At 38.3% G+C, this 23,484-nt stretch overlaps 1 protein-coding gene across 6 annotated transcripts in view; it reads right to left on the reverse strand.

The window, feature by feature from the left end:
- SUGCT (succinyl-CoA:glutarate-CoA transferase) overlaps positions 1-23,484 on the reverse strand; it is a 727,590-nt gene that overhangs the window by 686,407 nt on the left and 17,699 nt on the right. For 5 of the 6 annotated variants that reach the window (XM_065938545.1, XM_065938546.1, XM_065938548.1 and 2 more), the window contains exons 5-6: positions 23,262-23,312; positions 10,352-10,472 (exon numbers count right to left, since the gene is read on the reverse strand). The exons of the other annotated variant lie outside the window; for it this stretch is intronic. In XM_065938545.1, the coding sequence (XP_065794617.1) occupies positions 10,352-10,472; positions 23,262-23,312 (172 nt within the window). The remainder of the gene's footprint in view (positions 1-10,351; positions 10,473-23,261; positions 23,313-23,484) is intronic. 6 annotated transcript variants of the gene reach the window in all.

Here is a 23,484-nt window from a genome sequence, read left to right on the forward strand (position 1 = left end):
TGAGATGGTGCTCACTGCTCATCCCTAATTACACCCAGCAGAAATCTTTTAAGAAAAGTGATTTTGTCTCTTATCATAATGGGGAATCATTTTATCTATGTTCCAGTTCAGTAGATTTTCTTAATCTCAAGGTTTCACAAAGAATTCTCAAGGAAAATTATCATAATGTTCCCTATACCCAGTAACAATTCAGTATCAGCTTTAAGTTGGGATTTGCTATTGGGAAAGATATTTATTTAGACATTATGAATATGGAAATGATTGACATTTTCATTTGAGTCTAAATAATTTAAAATATATATAAAATTAGTCCAAACACTCTTAGCTTACTGAATATTATCTTTTCATACCTAAAAATTTTGAAGACAGATATCTCAGGTTTTTTTCTACTTACTGTTATTTTTACTGCTTGAAAAACATATTTTTTCAACAAACTTTGAGTTAAAGAATGTTCAAACAGAACTCTCTTGCTTCAGTTTAGTTAAGGCTTCAAATCCAAAAAGAATGCCCTAAGTTCCAGAACACCAACACAGGTCAAGCTAAAAGACTATGAAACCAATTTTGCCATTCTTAGCTTATCATCCACTTCAGGGTATGTGAAGGAAAGGTAAAAAGGTAAATAAGACCTTGAGCAAGAATTTCCTTAGAAAGAGTTGTCAGTCATACAGATGACCAACAGGCACATGAAAAGATGTGCAACATCACTAATCATTTTAAAAATGCAAATCAAAACTACAATGAGGTATCACCTCACCAGTCAGAATGGCCATCATTAAAAAATCTGCAAATAACAAATGCTAGAAAGGGCGTGGAGAAAAGGGAACCTTTCTATGCTATTGATGGAAATGTAAATTCATGCAGTCAATCAGGAGAACAGTATGGAGGTTCCTCAAAAAACTAAAAATAGAATTGCCATGTGATCCCGGGATTCCACTCTTGGGCCTATATCCAGAAAAAGCTATAATTTATAATTCAAAAAGATACATGCACCCCTCTGTTCTCAGCAGCACCATTTACAATAGTCAAGACATGGAAACCACCTTACGTCCACTGACAGATGACTGGGTAAAGACGAGGTGATACACACACACACTGGAATACTACTCAGCCAAGACATGGAAACCACCTTACGTCCACTGACAAAAGAGTGGATAAAGACGAGGTGATACACACATACACCGGAATACTACTCAGCCGTGAAAAAGAATGAAGTAAGGCCATCTGCAGCTGTGTAGGTGGGCCTAGAGATTATCACACTCAGTGAAGTAAGCCAGAAAGAGAGAGACAAATACCACATGATACCACTTATATGCGGAATCTAAAACAGGACACAAAGGCACCTATCTAAAATACAGACGGACTCACATGAGAACAGACTGGTGGCTGCTTAGGGACAGAGAGAGTAAGGGAGAAAAGGGTTGGGAATTTGGGATTCGTAGACGCAAACGCATATACAGAATGGATGAACAACCAAGTCCTACCACACAACACCAGGAAATATACTCAAAATCTTGTACTAACCTATAATGGAAAAGAATCTGAATATGTATACCAATCATATATATTTAATCAAATCACTCTGCTGTAAACCTAAAACTAACAACATCATAAATCAATTATACTTCAATTTAAAAATTAAAAAACGAATTCTACCCATGAGGGCTGCCTATAGGACAAAGTGACCTGAACGGGTAGACTCTATATACAGAAGACCACAAGAAGCCAGGGACTGAAGAGAAGCCTGCAAAGCTCCCCACAGAACAAAGAGCCACCACCTGAGCTTCAGGCACACAGGAGGCCCCAACGCAGGGTTCAACCACCCCCACCAAGCACCAGCTCTTTCATACCCATTAACCCACTCTCCCTAAGGAGGCTTGACACAAACAGCAGCTAGAAACAGGGAAAGAAGAATCATGGATGAATGAAGAAACTGACTATGCTCTTCCAACAAACACGCGTGCACACACACTTCAGGTTTCCAGGAAGACAGGCCCAACTTGGGGGAAGGGAAAAGTCATAAGTCTGAAGTTTTGATTTTAGATTGGACTGGACCTTTTAATACTTGAAATAAAATAACCAGAAAAAAAATGTGTAGGACTTTCCTGGATTTCAGCCATGAGCAAGGAAAATGAGTTAGAAGCGCAGGTTTGCAGAGGTAGGGTGGGAAAGAATAAAGTTCCTGCTTACATGCCACTGAGTCCAACTTGTATGACACATCTGTTATATGTGTAAGGCTAGAAAGAAGTATTTAAAGATAAAAAGGTTACACCCTTAGAGGATACAGTGAAGGCATAAAGTCACTTTCTGGAGTCTGTCCACGTCTACAGACAAAATATAATCTCGGTCCCTAACTTTATAGGCTGTGTTTTGAAATCTTGTATTTATGTGCTAAGTTTCTCTTCCCCTGCAGAGATGGTGTCATTGTTTGTTTAAACAATGAGTTTGGTATGATAATGTTAAATATGTTAAATCACACTTTTGCTAGGGATCACTAACTATAAAGTTGGACAGATGATCACGACACTCTAAAATTCTGGGGGGAAAAATATGTCCTGTTAGAAGGGGAACAGAAGAGACACTCATAATTTAGACCAGTAGTTTCCAATTACTTTGACTGTGAGAATGCCTTTTAATGTCATCTCTATATTGTTTATTCAATCCAGAAAGATGCTTAATGAACTAAACTGGACTATTATTTTTAGAGGTTAAAAAAGCTTGCCCATTGTTACTCCATCAAACATAGTTCTGATTCTGTCTCTTCTTTCCTCCCTCCATTCCTTCCTCCCTACCCCCTTCCTTTCCTCCTTCCTTCCCATCTTTTCTCCTTCCCTGTTTTTGTCCTCACTCCCTGCTTCCCTCCCTTTCCTTCTTGTTTTTCTCCCCTTCAAAACTTTTATGGGTTTAGAGTGCAGGCAGACTTCTGATTATTCTTTTTTAAAAGACATGGCTATGTGGTGACTATGCAGCAAAGAGGAGAATATACATAGACACACAGACTAATTCACTCCATGAGAATCCAAGAGCAGCAGTGTTTTGTTTTGTATTATCGTTGCCATGATATGAATGTTGGATACAGCTGCTAGATGATTTGCCATAACCATTTGGGCTCATCATTCTCTGTTATTGATTCTGAAACACCATGGGAGACTTTAGTAATCTAAAGAAAATTTTATCTTGATCGCTACTCTCTCAAACATGAACATTATTTCAAGACCAATTTTATAATAAAGTTCTTCCATGAGCCCATCAGTATGTGATTCCTACCTTTTTTGAAGATGATTTCTGATGGAATTTGAATCATATCCCTCTACTGTGCAAACCCCTTCCAGTCTGCATGGTACTTGCACACCTCTACGCAGTACCTTCTCAAGCATGCTGTTCCCCATTACTGGTATTGTAGGCACATTGGCTTTCTCTCAGGCCTTTAAAGATAGCTAGATCTTTTCTATCTCTGCATATGGAGTTCTCTCTGCCTGCATTGCTCATCCCCTGGCTCTCTGCATGGCTGGCTCCTTCTCATACTTTAAGTCTATTAAATGTTACCTCCACAAAGAGGCTTTCCTTGACCGTCCGTTTACTTATGCACCCCCTGCTCTATTAACTTACACCACAGTACCCCGTTTGAGTCATTCATAATACCATAATTGGTTGGTACATATACTGCCTTTTTCACTTGCTTATGAAGTGTCTCTGACACTAGGCTGTAAGCTCCTTAAAGGCATGAACCGTGCTTGCATTGTTTGCCCTGGACACCCAACACAGCCAGGAATCTACAGAAACTCGAGAAATATGTATGCAGTGGTGGGGGTGGGGAGGAGACAAAGGAAATGAATGAGAAAGGAAGGGAGGGAGGGGGGAGGGAGTAAATTATTTGGGCATTTCTGAATCATTGGCTGTTGCTATTTCAAACATACAAGGGTATAAAATAAGATAACAAGCACTCATGCACTGCCAGTTGGTTTATTTGACAAATATAGCTTGTCAAGTCCTGTGTGCATCCCTTCCTGGTGCCCTATCTCTCCCTCCCTCAGGGGTAATGATTCTCTGAAACAATTTTTCATTACCATGCATATCTTTATACTTCTAATCACATATGAGCAAAATACCAAGAAAGATATATTTTATATGATTTTAACTCTATATGAATAACATTATTCTGTTTATCATGTGTTGCAAGTTGTTTTCAAAAATCAAAAAGGTACCTTGCAAACTACTTTTCTTAAAAGAAAAATGAAAATTTTATTTAAAGGGTATACACAATGTTCCTTCTACAAAATTAGCCTAGTCAATAACATGAAGTAATGTTCATCCTTTTAGAAAGAAAGAGCAGTGAAGTTAACATGAGGGAAAAATAAATACTTTAAAATGTGGTAGAGAGCATTCTTATTGCTAAATTTCTGTAACTAATAACATGCTCAGAAGACACAAAGAAAAGAAGGTAAACTCAAGATTAAATTGCTAAGGAAAATATCATTATACTTCTAAATGTATAGAGAGATGGAGAATGGTCACCTTGAAAAAAAATACTTCTGAAAATATACAGATATGTCCTTTCAGTGATTCTCTACCCAGTGGTACACAGGCAACACTACAGTGTTCTCAAAAAGGGATTTCTAGTGAATTATAGCTTTTTAAACACTGCCCCCTAACGTTCACATGCAGCTTCTTCTGAAATGTTAAGAGGATCGTGCTAATAAAAATAATCAGGTCCTCCCTCCCCTGTGATCAGCCCAGCATTTTTGTCCTGCAGACCAGATTTCACAGACTGAGGCAGTCTCAACCACACAACTGTCAGAATGCATTACAGCAAATCTCCCGACCATTCTAAGATTACTCTCATCAGTAAGAAGGCCAACATGTGAGAGAGAACAGACTATTTGTGCTTGGAAAGCACTGACAAGACATCAATACTGCTGGGAAACATCAGGCGAGTCTAGGATCCCACTGACCTAATCAGCCTTATTAAAAAATAAAAAACAAACATTTATTACCAAGAATATCAATCTTCTAAAAAAAAAAGAGAGAAATGGCCCTTGCTTTATATACACACAAACTCATGACTCACAAAGGAAGGTTGCTTCCAAGAGAATCTGTTGAAATTTTGACTCCCTGATGAGCAGATTTGTTCATGACTTCCACCACTGCAAATATGATCAACAACACATGAAAGAGAATAACAAAAATATATATTCTCAAGTAGAGCTGCTCAGTGTCTTGTAGTCACAAAGTCCATGTCATCACTTAACAATGATGTACGTCTGAACAGAAAAAGCACAGAAGCACTTAATGCGAAGTCAAGCAGCCTGAGTTTTAAACCCATTTTCCTTTAAATAGCTGTGTGACCTTAGGTCCCTTAGGTGTTCTGGATCTGTTTCCTTATCAGGAAATAAAAGAGCATGAGCCATGTGAACGCTTTTCTAATGACTGTCAGGAGATGGGGAGAGGATTATAGAATCAGGAGAGCTGCTTTCTCAGACCACACCTGCCTCTCCACACCACCGCTTCACGCCCCATCCCTGTTCGCAAAAAGCATGATACTCCCATTCTCCCCTTAGCTGAGAACTACTAGACTGTATCATGCTTCCCTGGTGGCTCAGCAGTAAAGAACCCGTCTGCAATGCAGGAGCCGCAGGAGACATGGTTCAATCCCTGGGTTGGGAAGACCCCTGAAGGAGGAAATGGCAACCCACTCCAGTACGCTTGCCTGGAAAATCCCATGGACAGAAGAACCAGGTGGGCTACAGCCCATGGGGTCACAAAGAGTCAGACATGACTGAAGTGACTTAGCATGCACTGGATTATATCATCTATCTCCAAGGCCCTTTGCCACACTAAAATGTTAATACAGGATCTGAGAACTGGAAGAAAATTCAGAAATTCCCCAGTCACAAAACCAAGCCCAGAAGAACTTTTGATTCTAACCATAGTTAGATACAGCTGTGAAACTTTGGGGAGGTGTGAGGCTTCCCAAAGGGATTAGCATTTGATTAAGCTGGGTGATGTGATGAAATATTTTATTATTCTCAATCTTCACCCTTCCCAGATTTCAGGCCCTTTTCAATGTGACTTTGTAGTTCCTGTCACTGGAATAGTACACTGAGCCACCTGTTGGTGTTAGGTTTGGCCAGATGACTTGCCTTGATCAAAGGAATATTAGCAGGAGTGACATGAACAGAGAGAGGCCTTAAATGTGCTTGTGAGATTTTGTTCTCTTGTGCTCCTACTTTCCCCGAGAGGAGAACTTGCACTTGGTAGCCTAAGACATGTGCGGAGCAGACCTGCAACTTGGAACCCAACCTAACAAGTCTAGATGAACTGAATTCCAGCCAATCCACATTCACAAGAAGGAGAAATAAACACTTACTGTCATGTGAGATTTTGCATCTGTTAATTATGCAGAATTTTTACAGCAGTAGGGTAATTAGGATAATAGTTCACCTATTTAATATTTTAGACCTCAACCTTTCCATTGTATCGCGAGAGTCTAAGGAAAAATCTCACCCTCTCTGTCACTCATATAAGTATTGATATACAAAAAACAAAAGTGTGACTACACATCTCTATAACAGTACATCTGAAAAAGAGTCAGATGTAGTGGCAAAGATCTGCTATGAACAGAACCTATCCTTAGTGCTGAGTCAGAAGAGAAGTTAATGGCACTGGGCTTCATTCTATCTAAAATAACAGTCAGCCAAATGTTGCAATTATGTTTCTTTTATATAAAAATACCACCACATAAGATAATTTACCATGAAAAGCACACTTCATACTGAAGTAATATGTCCTAGTCAAAGTATTAAAATATCTCAATTAACCTGAATGAAGAGAAATAGGGGTATTTCAGTTATTATAATTTTACAAGTAATAAATATTTTTAAGATAACATTTTTGCAGCTTTTACAGTGAAACAAGATTTTCAGATAGGTATTAAGATAAATTTACTGAAATATAAGAAGTGAAGTGTTTGCTTGGCTCCTTTTTGAAATATGTTTTCAATATACTAATTTTCTTTGATAGCTCAGTGGGTAAAAAATCTACCTGCAATGCAGGAGACCCCAGTTTGATTCCTGGGTTGGGAAGATCCGCTGGAGAAGGGATAGGCTACCTACTTCAGTATTCTTGGGTTTCTCTTGTGGCTCAGCTGGTAAAGCATCTTCCTGCAATGCAGGAGACCAGGGTGCAATCCCTGGGGTGGGAAGATCCCCTGGAGGAGGGAAAGGCTACCCCTCCAGTATTCTGGCCTGGAGAATTCCATGGACTGTATAGTCCACGGTGTCACAAAGAGTCGGCCATGACGGAGTGACTTTCACTTTCACTTTTCTGTCTTAGGAAGAAAAATCTAAGGCATAGTGACCTAACAACAACTGAATATTTACTTCATGGTATAGACTCTGTATGTGTGTGCTCAGTCACACAGTCTTGTCTGACTCTTTGCGACACTTTGGTCTGTAGCCCACCAGGCTCCTCTGTCCATGAGATCTTCCAGGCAAGAATACTGGAGCGGGTTACCATTTCCTCCTCCAGGGTTATACTCTTTAGGTACTTTAAATTAATGATCATTATATAGTGCTATGGACAAACTATATAAGAAATAACAGACTAGGCCAACAATGCCCTAAGCCCAGGCTATCCTCTGAAAGCATCTTTGGAAAATGTAAACATAACATTTACCACTTACCCTTATCTCTGAAAAGTGGTACTCTAATAAAATTGCAACTATTAAAAACTCTTCAGTCAAGTTCCGATTACTCATTCATTGATTTAAGAAACTCCCTACCACGTGCTCTGCGCTGTGTGTGGAACTGGGAATAGAACAAGAGCCTACAGGGACATCCCTGATGGTCCAATGGCTAAGACTCTGCACTCCCAGTGCAGGGGGCCCAGGCTGGATCTCTGGTCATGGAACTAGACCCCACATATCGCAGCTGTGATCCTGCATGCCGCAACAGAGATCGAAGATCCTGCAAGCCACAACTGAGACCTGGTGTAGTCAAATAAATAAATAATTTTTTTAATAAAAGAACAAAAGCCTGCAGGATACTGGATGAGACAGACAAGTAAAGTGGGAAATACAAAATATGATCAACAACAGTCAATCCAACCTGCAGGGATCAAGAAAAAATGTCTGCACAGAAGCAGTGACATCCAAGGTGAGATCTAAAGGGCAAAGAGTCACTGGGTGTGGCAGAGGATCAGGGTTTCAAGCAACGTGAACATCGTGTATAAAGGCTTTGCCGTGAGGGCGAGCATGGTGAATTTAGAAGATGCAAGTAAGTCAGGTTCATATATTCTTTATGTTTCTATGCTTTTCTGCCTAAACCATCTATGAACATAAAAGCTTTCCTCCCTTCACCTCTGGAGGTTCTCCTCCTACCTCATTGAAAATTCCTTTACAACCTCCTTCACTGTTTCATCATTATCTCCTAAACATCTACTACTTGGAATGCATCAGGCTCAGACACTCACACTCTCCTTTTTCTGTCTACATTCACTCTATAAACAATCAAACACAGGTTTCAAATACCATGTATTTGTTCATAACTATAAAATTTTACATCTCCTGACAATTAGATCCAAGCAATTACTCTACATCTCCTCTTAGATATCTATAGCAATCTCAAGCTAGACTATTGACATTCCAAATCCAAACTCTTGACATTTTCCCCACCAAAACATCTTTCCACAGTCTCACTCAACGCTGTAAACAGCAATTTTCTGATTGCTCAGGCCAAAACCTTAGAGTCTTCCTTAACTCCAGTCTTTCTCTGATACATCCCATACATCTGAGAACCTTATCTACTTTTCTCAAAAATCTTCAGAATTCTATTATTTTTCAACTAGATTGCTATCACCCTAATTCCTAATTCAAATTCCCATCATCTTTAGTCTGGACTATTTCAATAGTTTCATAACTGTTCTTCCACTTCTACCCTGCACTCAACAGTCTATTCTCAACATAGTAGCTAGAGTGATCCTTTTAAAAATACATCAGACTGTACCAATTCCTCTGCTTAAAACTCTCTATTATCTGACAAACTTATTTGAAGTAAAAGCCTAATTCTTTAAGAGCAGTCCACAAGTCTTTACTAGCCATCATCTCTCTGATTTTCTTCCTATTACATTTCCCTTCATTTACTCTATTTCAGCCATCCTTGCAGGCCCTCAAATATGCCCAATGCAGACTCACCTAAGGTCCTTTGCACCTGTTGGTCCCTTGGCCTGAAATCCTCACTGCCAACATCTATATGATTCACTCCTTTATTTCATTCAAGTCTCTGCTTAAATGTTCCCAATATCAATGAAGCCTTGTCTCACCTCCCAATACAAAACACACTATCCTCCCGTCATTTCCCTTGTCCTATTTGTCTCTAGACTCAACTACAAAAAAGCAAAACACAAGAGAGAGTCTGTTTAATTATTTACTATCTCCCTAACCCAGAATGTAAATCTGCTGCAGAGCATGAATATGTGTTATTCACTGCTGTATCTCAGAACCTTAGAATACTGCCTGGCAGATCATAGACTTGCAGTAAATATTATATTTGGTGGATGAATTAATGAAAGCTGAAAATATTATCAATTATTCTCATAAATGCTATTACTGTAACGTTCTATTTTAAGAATAATTTTTAATACTGTATCCCTAATTAATAGTTAAGTGCTTATAAACTATGTAAAGATACCTAATACAACTTTTTTCCTTTTAGCCTAAAGACAAACACACACACACAGTTCACCACCAAGGGCTGAACAACCTAGAATACTTTATAGCACTCTTTTCCTTTACTTGGCTTACTACCTTTGAATATATTGAAGTGATATGTTGAGTTCCTATGTTATCTTAGAGCCAATGAATATTTCACCTGTAATTCTACATATGAGTTAATAACAGTACTCTGTTGGTATTTGCCAAATTTCTATAGAAAAATTTCCAGTAAAGAATCTGCCTGCAATGCAGAAGACCAGGGTTCAATCCATGGGTCTGAAAGATTCCCTGGAGAAGGGAATAGCAACCCACTCCAGTATTCTTGCTTAGAAAACCCCATGGGCATAGAAGCCTAGTGGGTTGTCCATGGGGTTGCAAAGAGTCGGACACAACTGAGCAACTAACACTTCCACTTTCACAGGCAGACAAATCCACAGAAGAAATACAAACAGCCAATAAATATATGAAAAATGTTCGTTTACATTAATGTTCTTTAATGTTTAATTTTCAACAACCTAAACTGGCTTGGCAGGGAAGGCGAGCAGAACCACTTTGAGAAAACCAGTGCTAGTGAGAGGTTTCTTACGTACAGAGACACAGAACCTGGAAAACCTACTCACCGACAAGGGCGTGGGGTTGAAATACCTGTGATGGAACAGTAGACCATGTGAGGTGCAATCTTGTCTATATCTTCATAGCCCAACCCCATCGAAGACAGTTTGCCAGGGACATAGTTCTCTACAAATACATCACAAACGGCCGCAAGCTGAAGGAAGAGATGAAGACAAGTCAGACTTAAGGGACTCTCTAACTTTCAACGAATCCCCACATGAATTCTGATTTCAGTAAACACAATTATCCTCACTTTCTAAAAGCTCAGAAAAATCACAGGACAAGTAGAATTACAAGGTGTAATTAGATAGATGTGAAGGTTCTAATCAACTACTTGAGGTATGACTGCCAATTCAGTTCAGTTCAGTTCAGTCGTTCAGTTGTGTCCGACTCTTTGCGACCCCATGAATCACAGCACGCCAGGCCTCCCTGTCCATCACCAACTCCCGGAGTCTACCCAAACCCATATCCATCGAGTCGGTGATGCCATCCAGCCATCTCATCCTCTGTCGTCCCCTTCTCCTCCTGCCCCCAATCCTTCCCAGAATTAGGGTCTTTTCCAATGAGTCAACTCTTCGCATGAGGTGGCCAAAGTACTGGAGTTCCAGCTTCAGCATCAATCTTTTCAGTGAACACCCAGGACAGATGAACACCAGGACTGTCAATTAAACAATGGCTATTAAAATGTTCAGTTAATACCATAGTGTTAAGTGGATTCTGCTTACATTAAATGTAAGAAATATCTAGGATGTGTGGTCTATCCAAGTATATTCTCAGAAATTTAAAAAATTAGACTATAAGGACATAAAATACATGAAAGATATCTTTTAACCCCTTTAAAACTAAACACATCATTACAACCCTATGCTTATCATGTAATACTCCTCATTACAACATGTACATATTGGCACTTAATACTTGTAAATTCTTGTCAATTGCTTTCACACTTTCCAGATGCTTCCTTTCCAAAGAGTTTTAAATGCATTTAATGAACGACTGAAAAAAAATGCTAAGCTATAACTCAGTAAATCAGTAACTGTCAGAAATAAGACCCCAATTTTGATTCCCAGATACTACTATATGAAATAGAGAACAAACCATTGAAACCTCAATTTTAAACTTCTTTTCAAAATCTCAATTGCGACTACGTATTTTCTGAAAATATCACAAAAATTATGAGGTCGTAAAGAAAAATTCATGACATAATTCTTAACCATATCCAAGCGACTAATAACTATTCAACAACTTTTTAATTGCCTTGTTAACATAGATATATTCTCACACACACAAACTAATGAAATAGAATAAGTCTGGGCCAGGAATAGACAAACTTTTTTCCACAAAATGTCAAACAACAAATACTTTTAGCCTTTCCAGGCCACATACATTCCCTGTCACATATTTATTTTTCTTTAATGATCTTTAACAATGTAAAATTCATGCTTAGTCCATGGGCTATGAAAAAACAAATCGGACTTGGTCCATAGTCTGCCAACCTCTGCTCTGCATGGAAAATAATTGAATTTACATAAACTTTAGATGGAAATATAAATAAACTATGTGCCTGTTTGTTATGCTGTCAACAAATCTGGAGTGGATACATGGAACTCTTTGACTTAACAAAACTTAGGGAGAGGGGATCTTAAGAGGCATCACAGGGAAATAAGCTGTCATCCTTCAGAGCTCCTGAAACAGAGATACTGGAGACGCAGGTGACCACCTGTCAGAAAAGGAATGATAAATACATTAAGATACAGGACAGAGAAGAATAGATTTCAGGTATGCACTCCAAATCTCAAGCCATATAGACATCCTCTCCAAATTCCAGGTGCCAATTAACTTTTGAGATGCTTCTCCCATGGGCAATATGCTCCAGGGAGAGCCCAAGTTGAGATGTGTTTATTTACTGTTAATGATTCTAACAATTCTACCAAGTATTGCTTGGGAAATAAGGAGGGAGAGTGGGTATTAGTATAAATAAAACACAAGGCTACAGTTACACTTCAATTTGTTCCACATACTTTTCTGAATTTCTGTCTACTGCTTACAAAGCACTCCTGTGGGCACTAAAGAAAACAAATGACATCAAATACACCTAGGCTTCTATACCAGTCATCTCCTGGCTGCATAACTTGAATGGTACATATTAACAGTATAGTTCAGTACCTATGCAAATGACATTTGATAAATTATTTTTAATTTTAAAAACTCTGTGTGTTCCTCAAAAAGTTAAGCATTGAATTACCATATGACCTAAAGATGCCATTCCTAGGTAAATACTACAAATAATTGAAAGCAGGGGCTTGAACAGGTACTTATATCCAAATGTTCATAGCAGCATTATTCACAATAGCCAAAAGGAGGAAACAACCTAAGTATTCATCTAGACAAATGCACCCATCCATAAAGTAGAATATTTTTCAGTTAAACAGAGGAACAAACTTCTAATACATGCTACAACATGGATGAAACTTGAAAACATAATGCTAAGTAAAATTAACCAGACACAAAAGTACACATATTGAATGACTTCACTTACATGAAATATCTAAAGTAGGCAAGTACATAAAGACAGAAAGTAAATTAGAGGTCATCAGAAGCTGAGGGAGAGAGAAGTGAAGAATTATTGTTTAGTGGATACAGAATTTGCTTGGGGTAATGAAACATATGGGAAATACAGAGCAGTGACAGTTGCACTACATTATGAGTGTAATTAGTGCTACTGAATTGTGTGGTACAAATGGTTAAACAACATTTTTACATTATATATGTTATACCACAATAAAAATTATTTTTTAGGGTATTTGCACTTTTAGATTTAAATTTTTGTAGGGTATTTGTATTTTTAGATTTCTATAGGATCATAAATTATACTTCAAATCACATAAAATAGTCAGATGAATCACAAATTCATCTGAATTTGGTGCATTCAGATGATTCATCAACTTTCAATTTGATTTGATCAACTTTCAGTAAGACAAGAAAATAAATGTAATGAATAAGCTATGCTAATAGGAAAGTATTCAGAATGGATAAAGTAAACAAAAAACATTTTTAAAAACCAATATACATATTATTATGTTTATCAGAAGAAAGCATACAAGGACATAGATTTTTATATTATATGCTATTATAGTAATCTTTTTGCCCATGAACAGACATTACTAACAATAGAAAAAAAAATGTTAAGCTAAAAAGAGCTGTGCTCAGAGTACCACATAGTCTGACTCTATAAAGTTATTAAAAAAATACAGAAAAGTTGAGCTTAGGAGCTAAAGAGTTCTACTGATAAAGATGCCCAGTAACTTTTTAAAAAATATTTATTTATTTGGTTGTGCCAGATCTTAGTTGCGGCACATGGGAACTTCTATCTTTGTTGCAACCTGTGGGCTTTTTTTAGTTGTGGCATCCAAACTCTTAGTTGCGGCATGTGGGATCTCGTTCCCTAAGTCAGGCCCCCCTGCACTGGGAGTGCAGAATCTTAGCCACTGGGCCTCCAGGGAAGTCCCCCAGTAGCTTTTATTATTACCCAAGAATTCAATATGTGTGCATTATGATATTTAATGATAAAATGTCCCTGAAAAAGTACACAGCACATAAGTTACTCTTTTCTCCATTTTATAAACATTTCTTTTAAATAAATGTATACTAGCTATTTTCTAGATACTGATTCTTGGTGAGTCCGCCATATGACATATTCTCCTTCTCTCTCTGTTTTTAGAGACCTCATTTCAAGAACAGGTATGTTCCCTAAAGTATTAGCTAAGGCATTTGTTAAAATTCTAAGCAGTGCAGTGCTGAAATCAGACACATCAGAAATCACCCTGAGTTTTATGGATCTCTACACAATCTACAAGGTTTATACAAGTCAATTGCTTCAGTGGAGACCAAACATTTATCACATTTACCTGATATAAGAATTTACTATGAAATAAAGTGAGAGGGAAAAACAACTTAGTCCTAGTTTTACTGGTGATCACCTCTTCCTCACTGAGGTGTTCACAAATTGAAAAAAATTCTGAAAAAAATTTTAAGAATTCATTATGCTATTCCTGCAATTTTTCTGTATATTTGAATTTTTCCTGATAAGATTTTGGGCGAAAATAAGACCAATGACACTGCTCTACTGGCCATAATCACAAATCAACTAATAACCTATTTTAGAATTTTGCCCACAATAAAAAAAAAGCACAATTTTGCATGTTGGAGAAGGCATCATCCTTTTCTTCTGGGGAAAAAAAAAATATTTCCACTAACAGTAAAACAAAAAAATTAAAATCAATTGAAATACCAGATACTTAATTCTGAGTTGTTTTCATTAGATATAATTTAGGAACACATTGGAGGAGCAAGACAAGGAATAGAGGGGAATAATGATAATAATTTAACTACATTTATCTGTTAAAAAAATTATAAAATAAATTCTAAATGTATGTCCAAGGATGTTCTTACTCATATGAGATGTATTCTGCAACCAAATGCTCTATCCCTGAGCTCTACCCCCAGGAGATATCTTCCGAAGGATTTAAAGGCAAAGTTTCATGATGTCTTCTACTTACTTTGAAATGAGGTATCACCTCACACCAGTCAGAATGGCCACCACCAAAAAAAGCTACAAACAATAAATGCTGGAAAGGATGTGGAGAAAAGGGAACCCTCTCGCACTGTTGGTGAAAATGTAACCTGATACAGTACGGAGATTCCTTTAAAAAACTAGGAATAAAACTATCACATGGCCTAGCAATCCCACTACTGGGCATATACCCTGAGAAAATCATAATTGAGAAAGACACATGTACCCCAATGTTCACTGCAGCATTATTTACATAGATAAGACTTGGAAGCAACCTAGATGTCCATCAACAGATGAATGAATAAACAAGTTTGGTACATACATACAATGGCATGTTACTCAGCCATAAAAAGGAATGAATCTGAGTCAGTTCTAATGAGGTAGATGAACCTAAAGTCTGAAATACGTCAGAAAGAGAAAAACAAATGCTGAATAAAAATTCCATAATGAATATATATGGAATCTAGAAAAATGGCACTGATGAACCTATTTGCAGGGCAGGAATAGAGACAGATGGAGAATAGACTTGTGGACACAGAGTCCACAAGAAGGAGAGGATGGGATGACTTGTAAGAGCAGCGCTGAAACACATATATATCCGTATGTAAAGCACATGGTAATGTTTCACATATGAGAGCTAGTGGGAAGCTGCTTTATAACACACGGAACTCAACTCGGTGCTCTGTGACAACTTAGAGTGGTGGGGTGGAGGTGGGAGGGAGGATCGAGAGGGAGGGGACATACGTATGCTTACAGCTGGTTCATGTTGCTGTGTGGCAGAAACCAACACGTTATAAAGCAATCGTTTGCTGTGTTTGTTCAGTCCATAAGACACATCTGACTCTTTGCAGCCCCATGGACTATACCACGCCAGGCCTCCCTGTCCCTGACTATCTCCCAGAGTTTGCACAAGTTCACGTCCATTGAGTTGGTGATGCTTTCCAACCATCTCTTCCTCAATTATCCTCCAATTAAAAATAAATAATTTTTTAAAAGGAACATGGATTAAAGAGGAGAGAAAAAAACTAAAAGCTGTCATTCACTGACTGAAAAAAATTTTAAGAATTCATTATGCTATTCCTGCAATTTTTCTGTATATTTGAATTTTTCCTGATAAGATTTTGGGGGAAAATAAGACCAATGACACTGCTCTACTGGCCATGATTCATACTCACAACACGGATATACAACTTATGAACAGTATAACTAGCTGAACGCAATAGATTTAGACCCCAGAAAATCTATTTAAGTTTAATTACTTGAAATGTACTTCATTATTATCAATCAGATCTGAAGAGAAACCCCGCCCATAAAGTTACAGTTTAAACCTATCACAGTATGGTGGAAGACATAGGCAGTACCCAAAGAGAGGAAGAAAGACACCTCAGCAAATTCATTTATTTTGGTCAGAATCATACAGGTAGGCCTAAAATACTCTAATGTACACTGATGTCTTATGAGCAAGAACTATGAATTCCATCTAACACTTTAGATGGAAAAAGCACATCTAACACTTTAGATGAAAAACTTTAATGAACTGGTAAAGCATTTGTTAAATCAAATCTGAAACCTTCACTATTCAGCATAAAATATCAGAATATTCTGTCAGTAAGTCACTTCAGTCACTCAGTCGTGTCCAACTCTTTACAACCCCATGGAATGCAGCACACGAGGCTACCATGTCCTTCACCAACTCCTGGAGCTTGCTCAAACTCATGCCCATTGAGTTGGTGATGCCATCCAACCATCTCATCTTCTCTCATCCCCTTCCCCTCCTGCCTTCAATCTTTCTCAGCATCAGGATCTTTCCCAATGAGTCTGCTCTTCGCATCAGGTGCCCACAGTTTTGGGGTTTCAGCTTCAGCATCAGTCGTTCCAATGAATATTCAGTACAGATTTCTTTTTTTAATTTTTTTTTTAATTTTATTTTATTAGTTGGGGGCCAATTACTTCACAACATTTCAGTGGGTTTGTCATACATTGACACCAATCAGCCATAGAGTTACACGTATTCCCCATCCCGATCCCCCTCCCACCTCCCTCTCCACCCAACTCCTCAGGGTCCTCCCAGTGCACCAGGCCCGAGCACTTGTCTCATGCATCCCACCTGGGCTGGTGATCTGTTTCACCATAGATAATATACATGCTGTTCTTTCGAAACATCCCACCCTCACCTTCTCCCACAGAGTTCAAAAGTCTGTTCTGTACTTCTGTGTCTCTTTTTCTGTTTTGCATATAGGGTTATTGTTACCATCTTTGTAAATCCCATATATATGTGTTAGTATGCTGTAATGTTCTTTATCTTTCTGGCTTACTTCAGTACAGATTTCCTTTAGAATTGACAGGCTTGATCTCCCTGCAGTCCAAGGGACTCTCAAGAGACTTCTCCAACACCTCAGTTCAAAAGCATCAATTCTTCGGCGCTTTCTTTATAGTCCAACTCTCACATCCATACATAACTACTAGAAACACCATAGCTTTGACTAGACAGACCTTTGTTGGCAAAATAATGTCTCTGCTTTTTAATATGCTGTCTAGGTTCGTCATAGCTTTTCTTCCAAGGAGCAAGTGTCTTTTAATTTCATGGCTGCAGTCACCATCTGCAGTGATTTTGGAGTCCAAAATTATAAAGCCTGTGACTGTTTCCACTGTTTCCCCATTTATTTGCCAAGACATGATGAGACCAGATGCCATGATCTTAGTTTTCTAAATGTTGAATTTTAAGTCAACTTTTTCACTCTCCTCTTTCACTTTCATCAAGAAGCTCTTTAGTTCTTCTTCACTCTCTGCCATTAGGGTGGTGTCATCTGTGTATCTGAGGTTATTGATATTTCTCCCGGCAATCTTGATTCCAGCTTATGCATCATCCTGCCTGCAATTTTGCATGATGTACTCTGAATATAAGTTAAATAAGCAGGGTGACGATATACAGCCTTAACGGACTCCTTTCCCAATTTGCAACCAGTTTGTTGTTGCATGTCCAGTTCTAACTGTTGCTTCTTGGCCTGCATACAGATTTCTCGGGAGGCAGGTAAAGTGATCTGATACTTCCATCTCTTTAAAAATTTTCCACAGTTTGTTGTGATCCACACTGTCAAAGGCTTTGGCATGGTCAATAAAACAGAAGTAGATGTTTTTCTGGAACTCTCTTGCTTTTTGATGATCCAGTGGATGTTGGCAATCTGATCTCTGGTTTCTCTGCCTTTTCTAAATCCAGCTTGAATACCTGGAATATCACAGTTCAAGTATTGTTCAAGCCTGGCTTGGAGAATTTTGAGCATTACTTTGCCAGCATGTGAGATGAGTACAATTGTGTGATATTTCGAGCATTCTTTGGCATTGCCTTTCTTTGGGATTGGAATGAAAACTGACCTGTTCTAGTCCTGTGGCCATTGTTGAATTTTCCAAATTTGCTGGCATATTGAGTGCAGCACTTTCACAGCATCATCTTTTCAGATTTGAAATACCTCAACTGGAATTCCACTGCCTCCATTAGCTTTGTTCATAGTGATGCTTCCTAAGGCCCACTTCATTTTACATTCCAAGATATATGGCTCTAGATGAGTGATCATACCATCATGGTTATTTGGGTCATGAAGGTCTTTTATGTATTCTGGGTAACCCTGCCACATCTTCTTAACATCTTCAGTGTCTGTTAGGTCCATACCATTTCTATCTTTTATTGTGCCCATCTTTGCATGAAATCTTCCCTTGGTATCTCTAAGAGATCTCTAGTCTTTCCATTCGATTGTTTTCCTCTATTTCTTTGCTTTCATCACTGAGGAAGGCTTTCTTATCTCTCCTTGCTATTCTTTGGAACTCTGCATTCAAATGGGTATGTCTTTCCTTTTCTCCTTTGCCTTTCACTTCTCTTCTTTTCACAGCAATTTGTAAGGCCTCCTCAAACAACTGTTTTGCCTTTTTGCATCTCTTTTTCTTGGGGATGGTCTTGATCACTGCCTCCTGTACAACGTCACAAACCTCCGTCCTTAGTTCTTTAGGCACTTTGTCTATCAGATCTAATCCCTTGAATCTATTTGCCACTTTCACTAATTGTAAGGGATTTGATTTAGGTCATACCTGAATGGTCTAGTGGTTTTCCCTACTTTCTTCAAGTTAAGTCTGATCTTGGCAATAGGGAGCTCATGATCTGAGCCACAGTCAGTTCCTGGTCTTGTTTTTGCTGACTGTATAGAGCTTCTCCATCTTTGGCTGCAAAGAATATCATCAATCTGATTTCGGTACTGACCATCTGGTGACGTCCGTGTGTAGAGGCTTCTCTTGTGTTGCTGGAAGAGGGTGTTTGCTACGACCAGTGTGTTCTTTTGGCAAAACTCTGTTAGCAGTTGCCCTGCTTCATCTTGTACTCTAAGACCAAATCTGCCTGCTACTCCAGGTATCTCTTGACTTCCTACTTTTGCATTCCAGTCCCCTATAATGAAAAGGACATCTTCTTTGGGTGTTAGTTTTAGAAGGTCTTGTCGGTCTTCATAAATCATTCAACTTCAGCTTCTTCAACATTAAATATTAGGGGATAGACTTGGATTACTGTGATGTTGAGTGGTTTGCCTTGGAAAAAAACAGAGATCATTCTGTCATTTTTGAGATTGCACCCAAGTACTGTATTTTGGACTCTTTTGTTGACTATGAGGGCTACTCCATTTCTTCTAAGGGATTCCTGCCCACAGTAGTAGATATAATGGTTATCTGAGTTAAATTCGCACATTCCAGTCCATTTTAGTTCACTGATTCCTAAACGTTGATGTTCACTCTTGCCATTTCCTTTTGACCACTTCTCAATTTACCTTGATTCATGAACCTAACATCCCAGGTTCCTATGAAATATGGTCCTTTACAGCATCGGACTTTACTTCCATCACCAGTCACATCCACAACTGAGCAGTTTTTGCTTTGGCTCCATCTCTTCATTCTTTCTGGAGTTATTTCTCCACTCTTCTCCAGTAGCATATTGGGCACCTACCAACCTGGGGAGTTCATCATTCAGTGTGAGACCTTTTCGTCTTTCATACTGTTCATGGGGTTCTCAAGGCAAGAATACTGAAGTAGTTCGCCATTCTCTTCTCCAATGAACCACATTTTGTCAGAAATAAAATATTAAAATATTCTGAAATAGAAGCAAAGGAGCAGGAACTATGAACACTGAAGGTGAAACTGAGAAACACAAACCAGAAAGAGAAGAATTAAGAACAATATCCTTGGTGATTCATCACCATCATCACAACATCGTCATCACAATGACAACTACCAAAAAGACAAAAAGAAGGGCCTGAGAATGAAAACATGGGAGTTGGATCCAAGGTGAAGGTAGCTGTCATAGAATAACAAGGCAGGGCAACAATAATATAGAACAATTTAGAAAAATCATACATGATTTCAAGTGAAAAAGAAAAAAAAAACAAGTAAACAAACCTAAGGTATACTTCAGAAAATATGAAGGAAACAGGGCAGTAAGATTAGGAAAATTATCAAGCTTTGGGTTCAACATATATCTAGTAAAATTCTAAATTTATTGGATTGATCCAACAGAATCAAAGTGGATGGTCAATGATTCTGATCTTAATAATTAGAAGACATTATCCTTCAATTAGGAAAATGAGGAAAGCAACATCAGAACAATTAAGCTAAAGTTGATACTTTGGTAGAAAATAAATAGGAGATTTGTTTCTCTGATTAGGTAGATTAACAACCATTACATTAGATTTCAAGCTTTAACAAAGATGGCAAACAAGTTTTATTTCATATGATGAATTCAATTTCACATGCATTGGGAATAATAATAATAGCTAACGCTTCAGTTTAGTTCAGTTCAGTTGCTTAGTCATGTCTGACTCTTTGAGACCCCATGGACTGCAGCCCACCAGGCACCCCTATCCATCACCAACTCCCAGAGTTTACTCAAACTCATGTCCATTGAGTCGGTGATGCCATCCAACCATTTCATCCTCTGTCGTCCCCTTCTCCTCCCACCTTCACTCTTTCCCAGTGAGTCAGCTCTTCACATAAGGAGGCCAAAGTATTGGAGTTTCAGGTTCAGCATCAGTCATTCCAATGAATATTCAGGGCTGATTTCCTTTAGGATAGACTGGTTGGATCTCCTTGCAGTCCAAGGGACTCTCAAGAGTCTTCTCCAACACCACAGTTCAAAAGCATCAATTCTTCTGCTCTCAGCTTTCTTTACAGTCCAACTCTCACATCCATACATGACTACTCAAAACACCATAGCTTTGACTAGATGGACCTTTGTTGGCAAAGTAATGTCTTTGCTTTTCAATATACTGCCTAGATTGGTCATAACTTTTCTTCCAAGGAGTAAGCGTCTTTTAATTTCATGGCTGCAATCACCATCTGCAGTGATTTTGGAACCCAAAAAAATAAAGACTGTGACCATTTCCATTGTTTCCCCATCTATTTGTCATGAAGTGATAGGACAAGATGCCATGATCTTAGTTTTCTGAATGTTGAGTTTTAAGTCAACTTTTTCACCCTCCTCTTTCACTTTCATCAGAAGACTCTTTAGTTCTGTGCTTTCTGCCATAAGGGTGGTGTCATCTACATATCTGAGGTTATTGATATTTCTCCCAGCAATCTTGATTCCAGTTTGTGCATCATCCAGCCCAGCATTTCTCATGCTGTACTCTGCATATATGTTAAATAAGTAGGGTGACAATATACAGCCTCGACACACTCCTTTCCCGATTTGAAACCAGTTTGCTGTTGCATGTTCAGTTCTAACTGTTGCTTCCTGACCTGCATACAGATTTCTTGGGAGGCAGGTAAGGTGATCTGATAATCCCATCTCTTTAAGAATTTTCCACAGTTTGTTGTGATCCACACAGTCAAAAGCTTTGGCATAGTCAATAAAGCAGAAGTAGATGTTTTTTTGGAACTCTCTTGCTTTTTCAATGATCCAGTGGATGTTGGCAGTTTATCTCTGGTTCCTCTGCCTTTCTGAATCTAGCTTGAACATTTGGAAGTTCACAGTTCACATACTGTTGAAGCCTGGCTTGGAGAATTTTGAGTGTTACTTTGCTAGCATGTGAGATGAGTGCAATTGTGTGGTAGTTTGAGCATTCTTTGGCATTGCCTTTCTTCGGGATTGGAATGAAAAGCTAACGCTTAATGAGTGCTAACTATGGCAGGCACCCTTCTATACATTTTACACATATTCATTCAATTCTAACAACCCTAAGAAGTGGGTATTATTGGACTTCTCTGGCGAACCAGTGATTAAGACTCTGCACTTCCACTGCATGGGTCACAGGTTTGATCACTGGTCAGGGAACTAAGATCCCACATCCCACTCAGCCATATAAATATAAAATAAAAGCTTTAAAAAAGTAGTTATTATTATTGCCCTCATTTTACAAATAAGGGAACTGATACATAAAGAAGTTAAGTAACCTGTTGAAGTCACATGACTAGCAATTAAAGAAGGCAGGATTTAAATCCCAGAAGAGAACACTAAGGTATGCCCCTAACCACTGTGCTGCCCTGTCCCCTCAAGGAAAGATGCCAAGATCAGGTCTGGATGCATTAACCATCTGAATAAATGTTAGAAAAACATTGGGCTCTACAGTGATGTAGACCCAGGTTTCAAATTTCAGCTCTTCCCTTTATCAGCTCTGTGATCTTTAGACAATCATTCAATCCCCTTGAGACCCATTTTGCCTCAAAATGAGGCAAATATGAGGGTGAAAATTAGGGTGTAATATGTCATTTACAAAGCAAATTCTGAATATTTAAGAATATTAGCAAAGTGCCCAGGCCTAAGATCTAATGCAAAGCAGGCACTCAGTCAATAGACAATAGTACCATAACTAAACACTCTGACACCATGGAAAAATGTCATACACAATATACCAGAAATTATAAAGCAAGTTATACTTACTCTAAAAGCAGTTAAGCTCTTGGACTGCAAGGAGATCAAACCAATCAATCCTAAAGGAAATCATTGGAAGGACTGATGCTGAAGCTGAAACTTCAATACTTTGGCCACTTGATGTGAAGAGCCAACTAGTTAGAAATGACCCTGATGCTGGGAAAAATAGAAGGCAGGAGGAGAAGAGGACGACAGAAGATGAGATGGTTGGATGGCATCACCGACTCAATGTATATGAGTTTGAGCAAGTTCCGGGAGATGAAGGACAGGTAAGCCTGGCATGCTGCTGTCCACAAGTTCGCAAAGAGTCCAACATGATTGAGTGACTGAACAACAACAAACTCTTCAAAGACATCTATAGCAAAATTTCAGACTGCCAACAAAATCATGTTTTAAACACTTTTACTCTGATATTCAAATCCCTAATCACAACCCAGGGGATAAGATGCCTTCTACAGAGCATACTGTACCTCTTTGACGATTTTCACCCCTTTTGGATCCTTGATATTAACAGCTATACTCTAAAAATTAAAAATAAGCATATTAAAATTATATCATAAAGAGTTTTCTTTATGATAAACAAAAATTACTGACAGTTCACTAAGAGAGCCATTCATATCATCGATTCTCCTCTTAAAGTAAATGCATTTTCCTTAGAAAGAAACATTTAAATCATTTTTACTGATTTTATTT

Source organism: Muntiacus reevesi, chromosome 6, assembly GCF_963930625.1.
Source record: "Muntiacus reevesi chromosome 6, mMunRee1.1, whole genome shotgun sequence".
Lineage (NCBI taxonomy): Eukaryota > Metazoa > Chordata > Mammalia > Artiodactyla > Cervidae > Muntiacus > Muntiacus reevesi.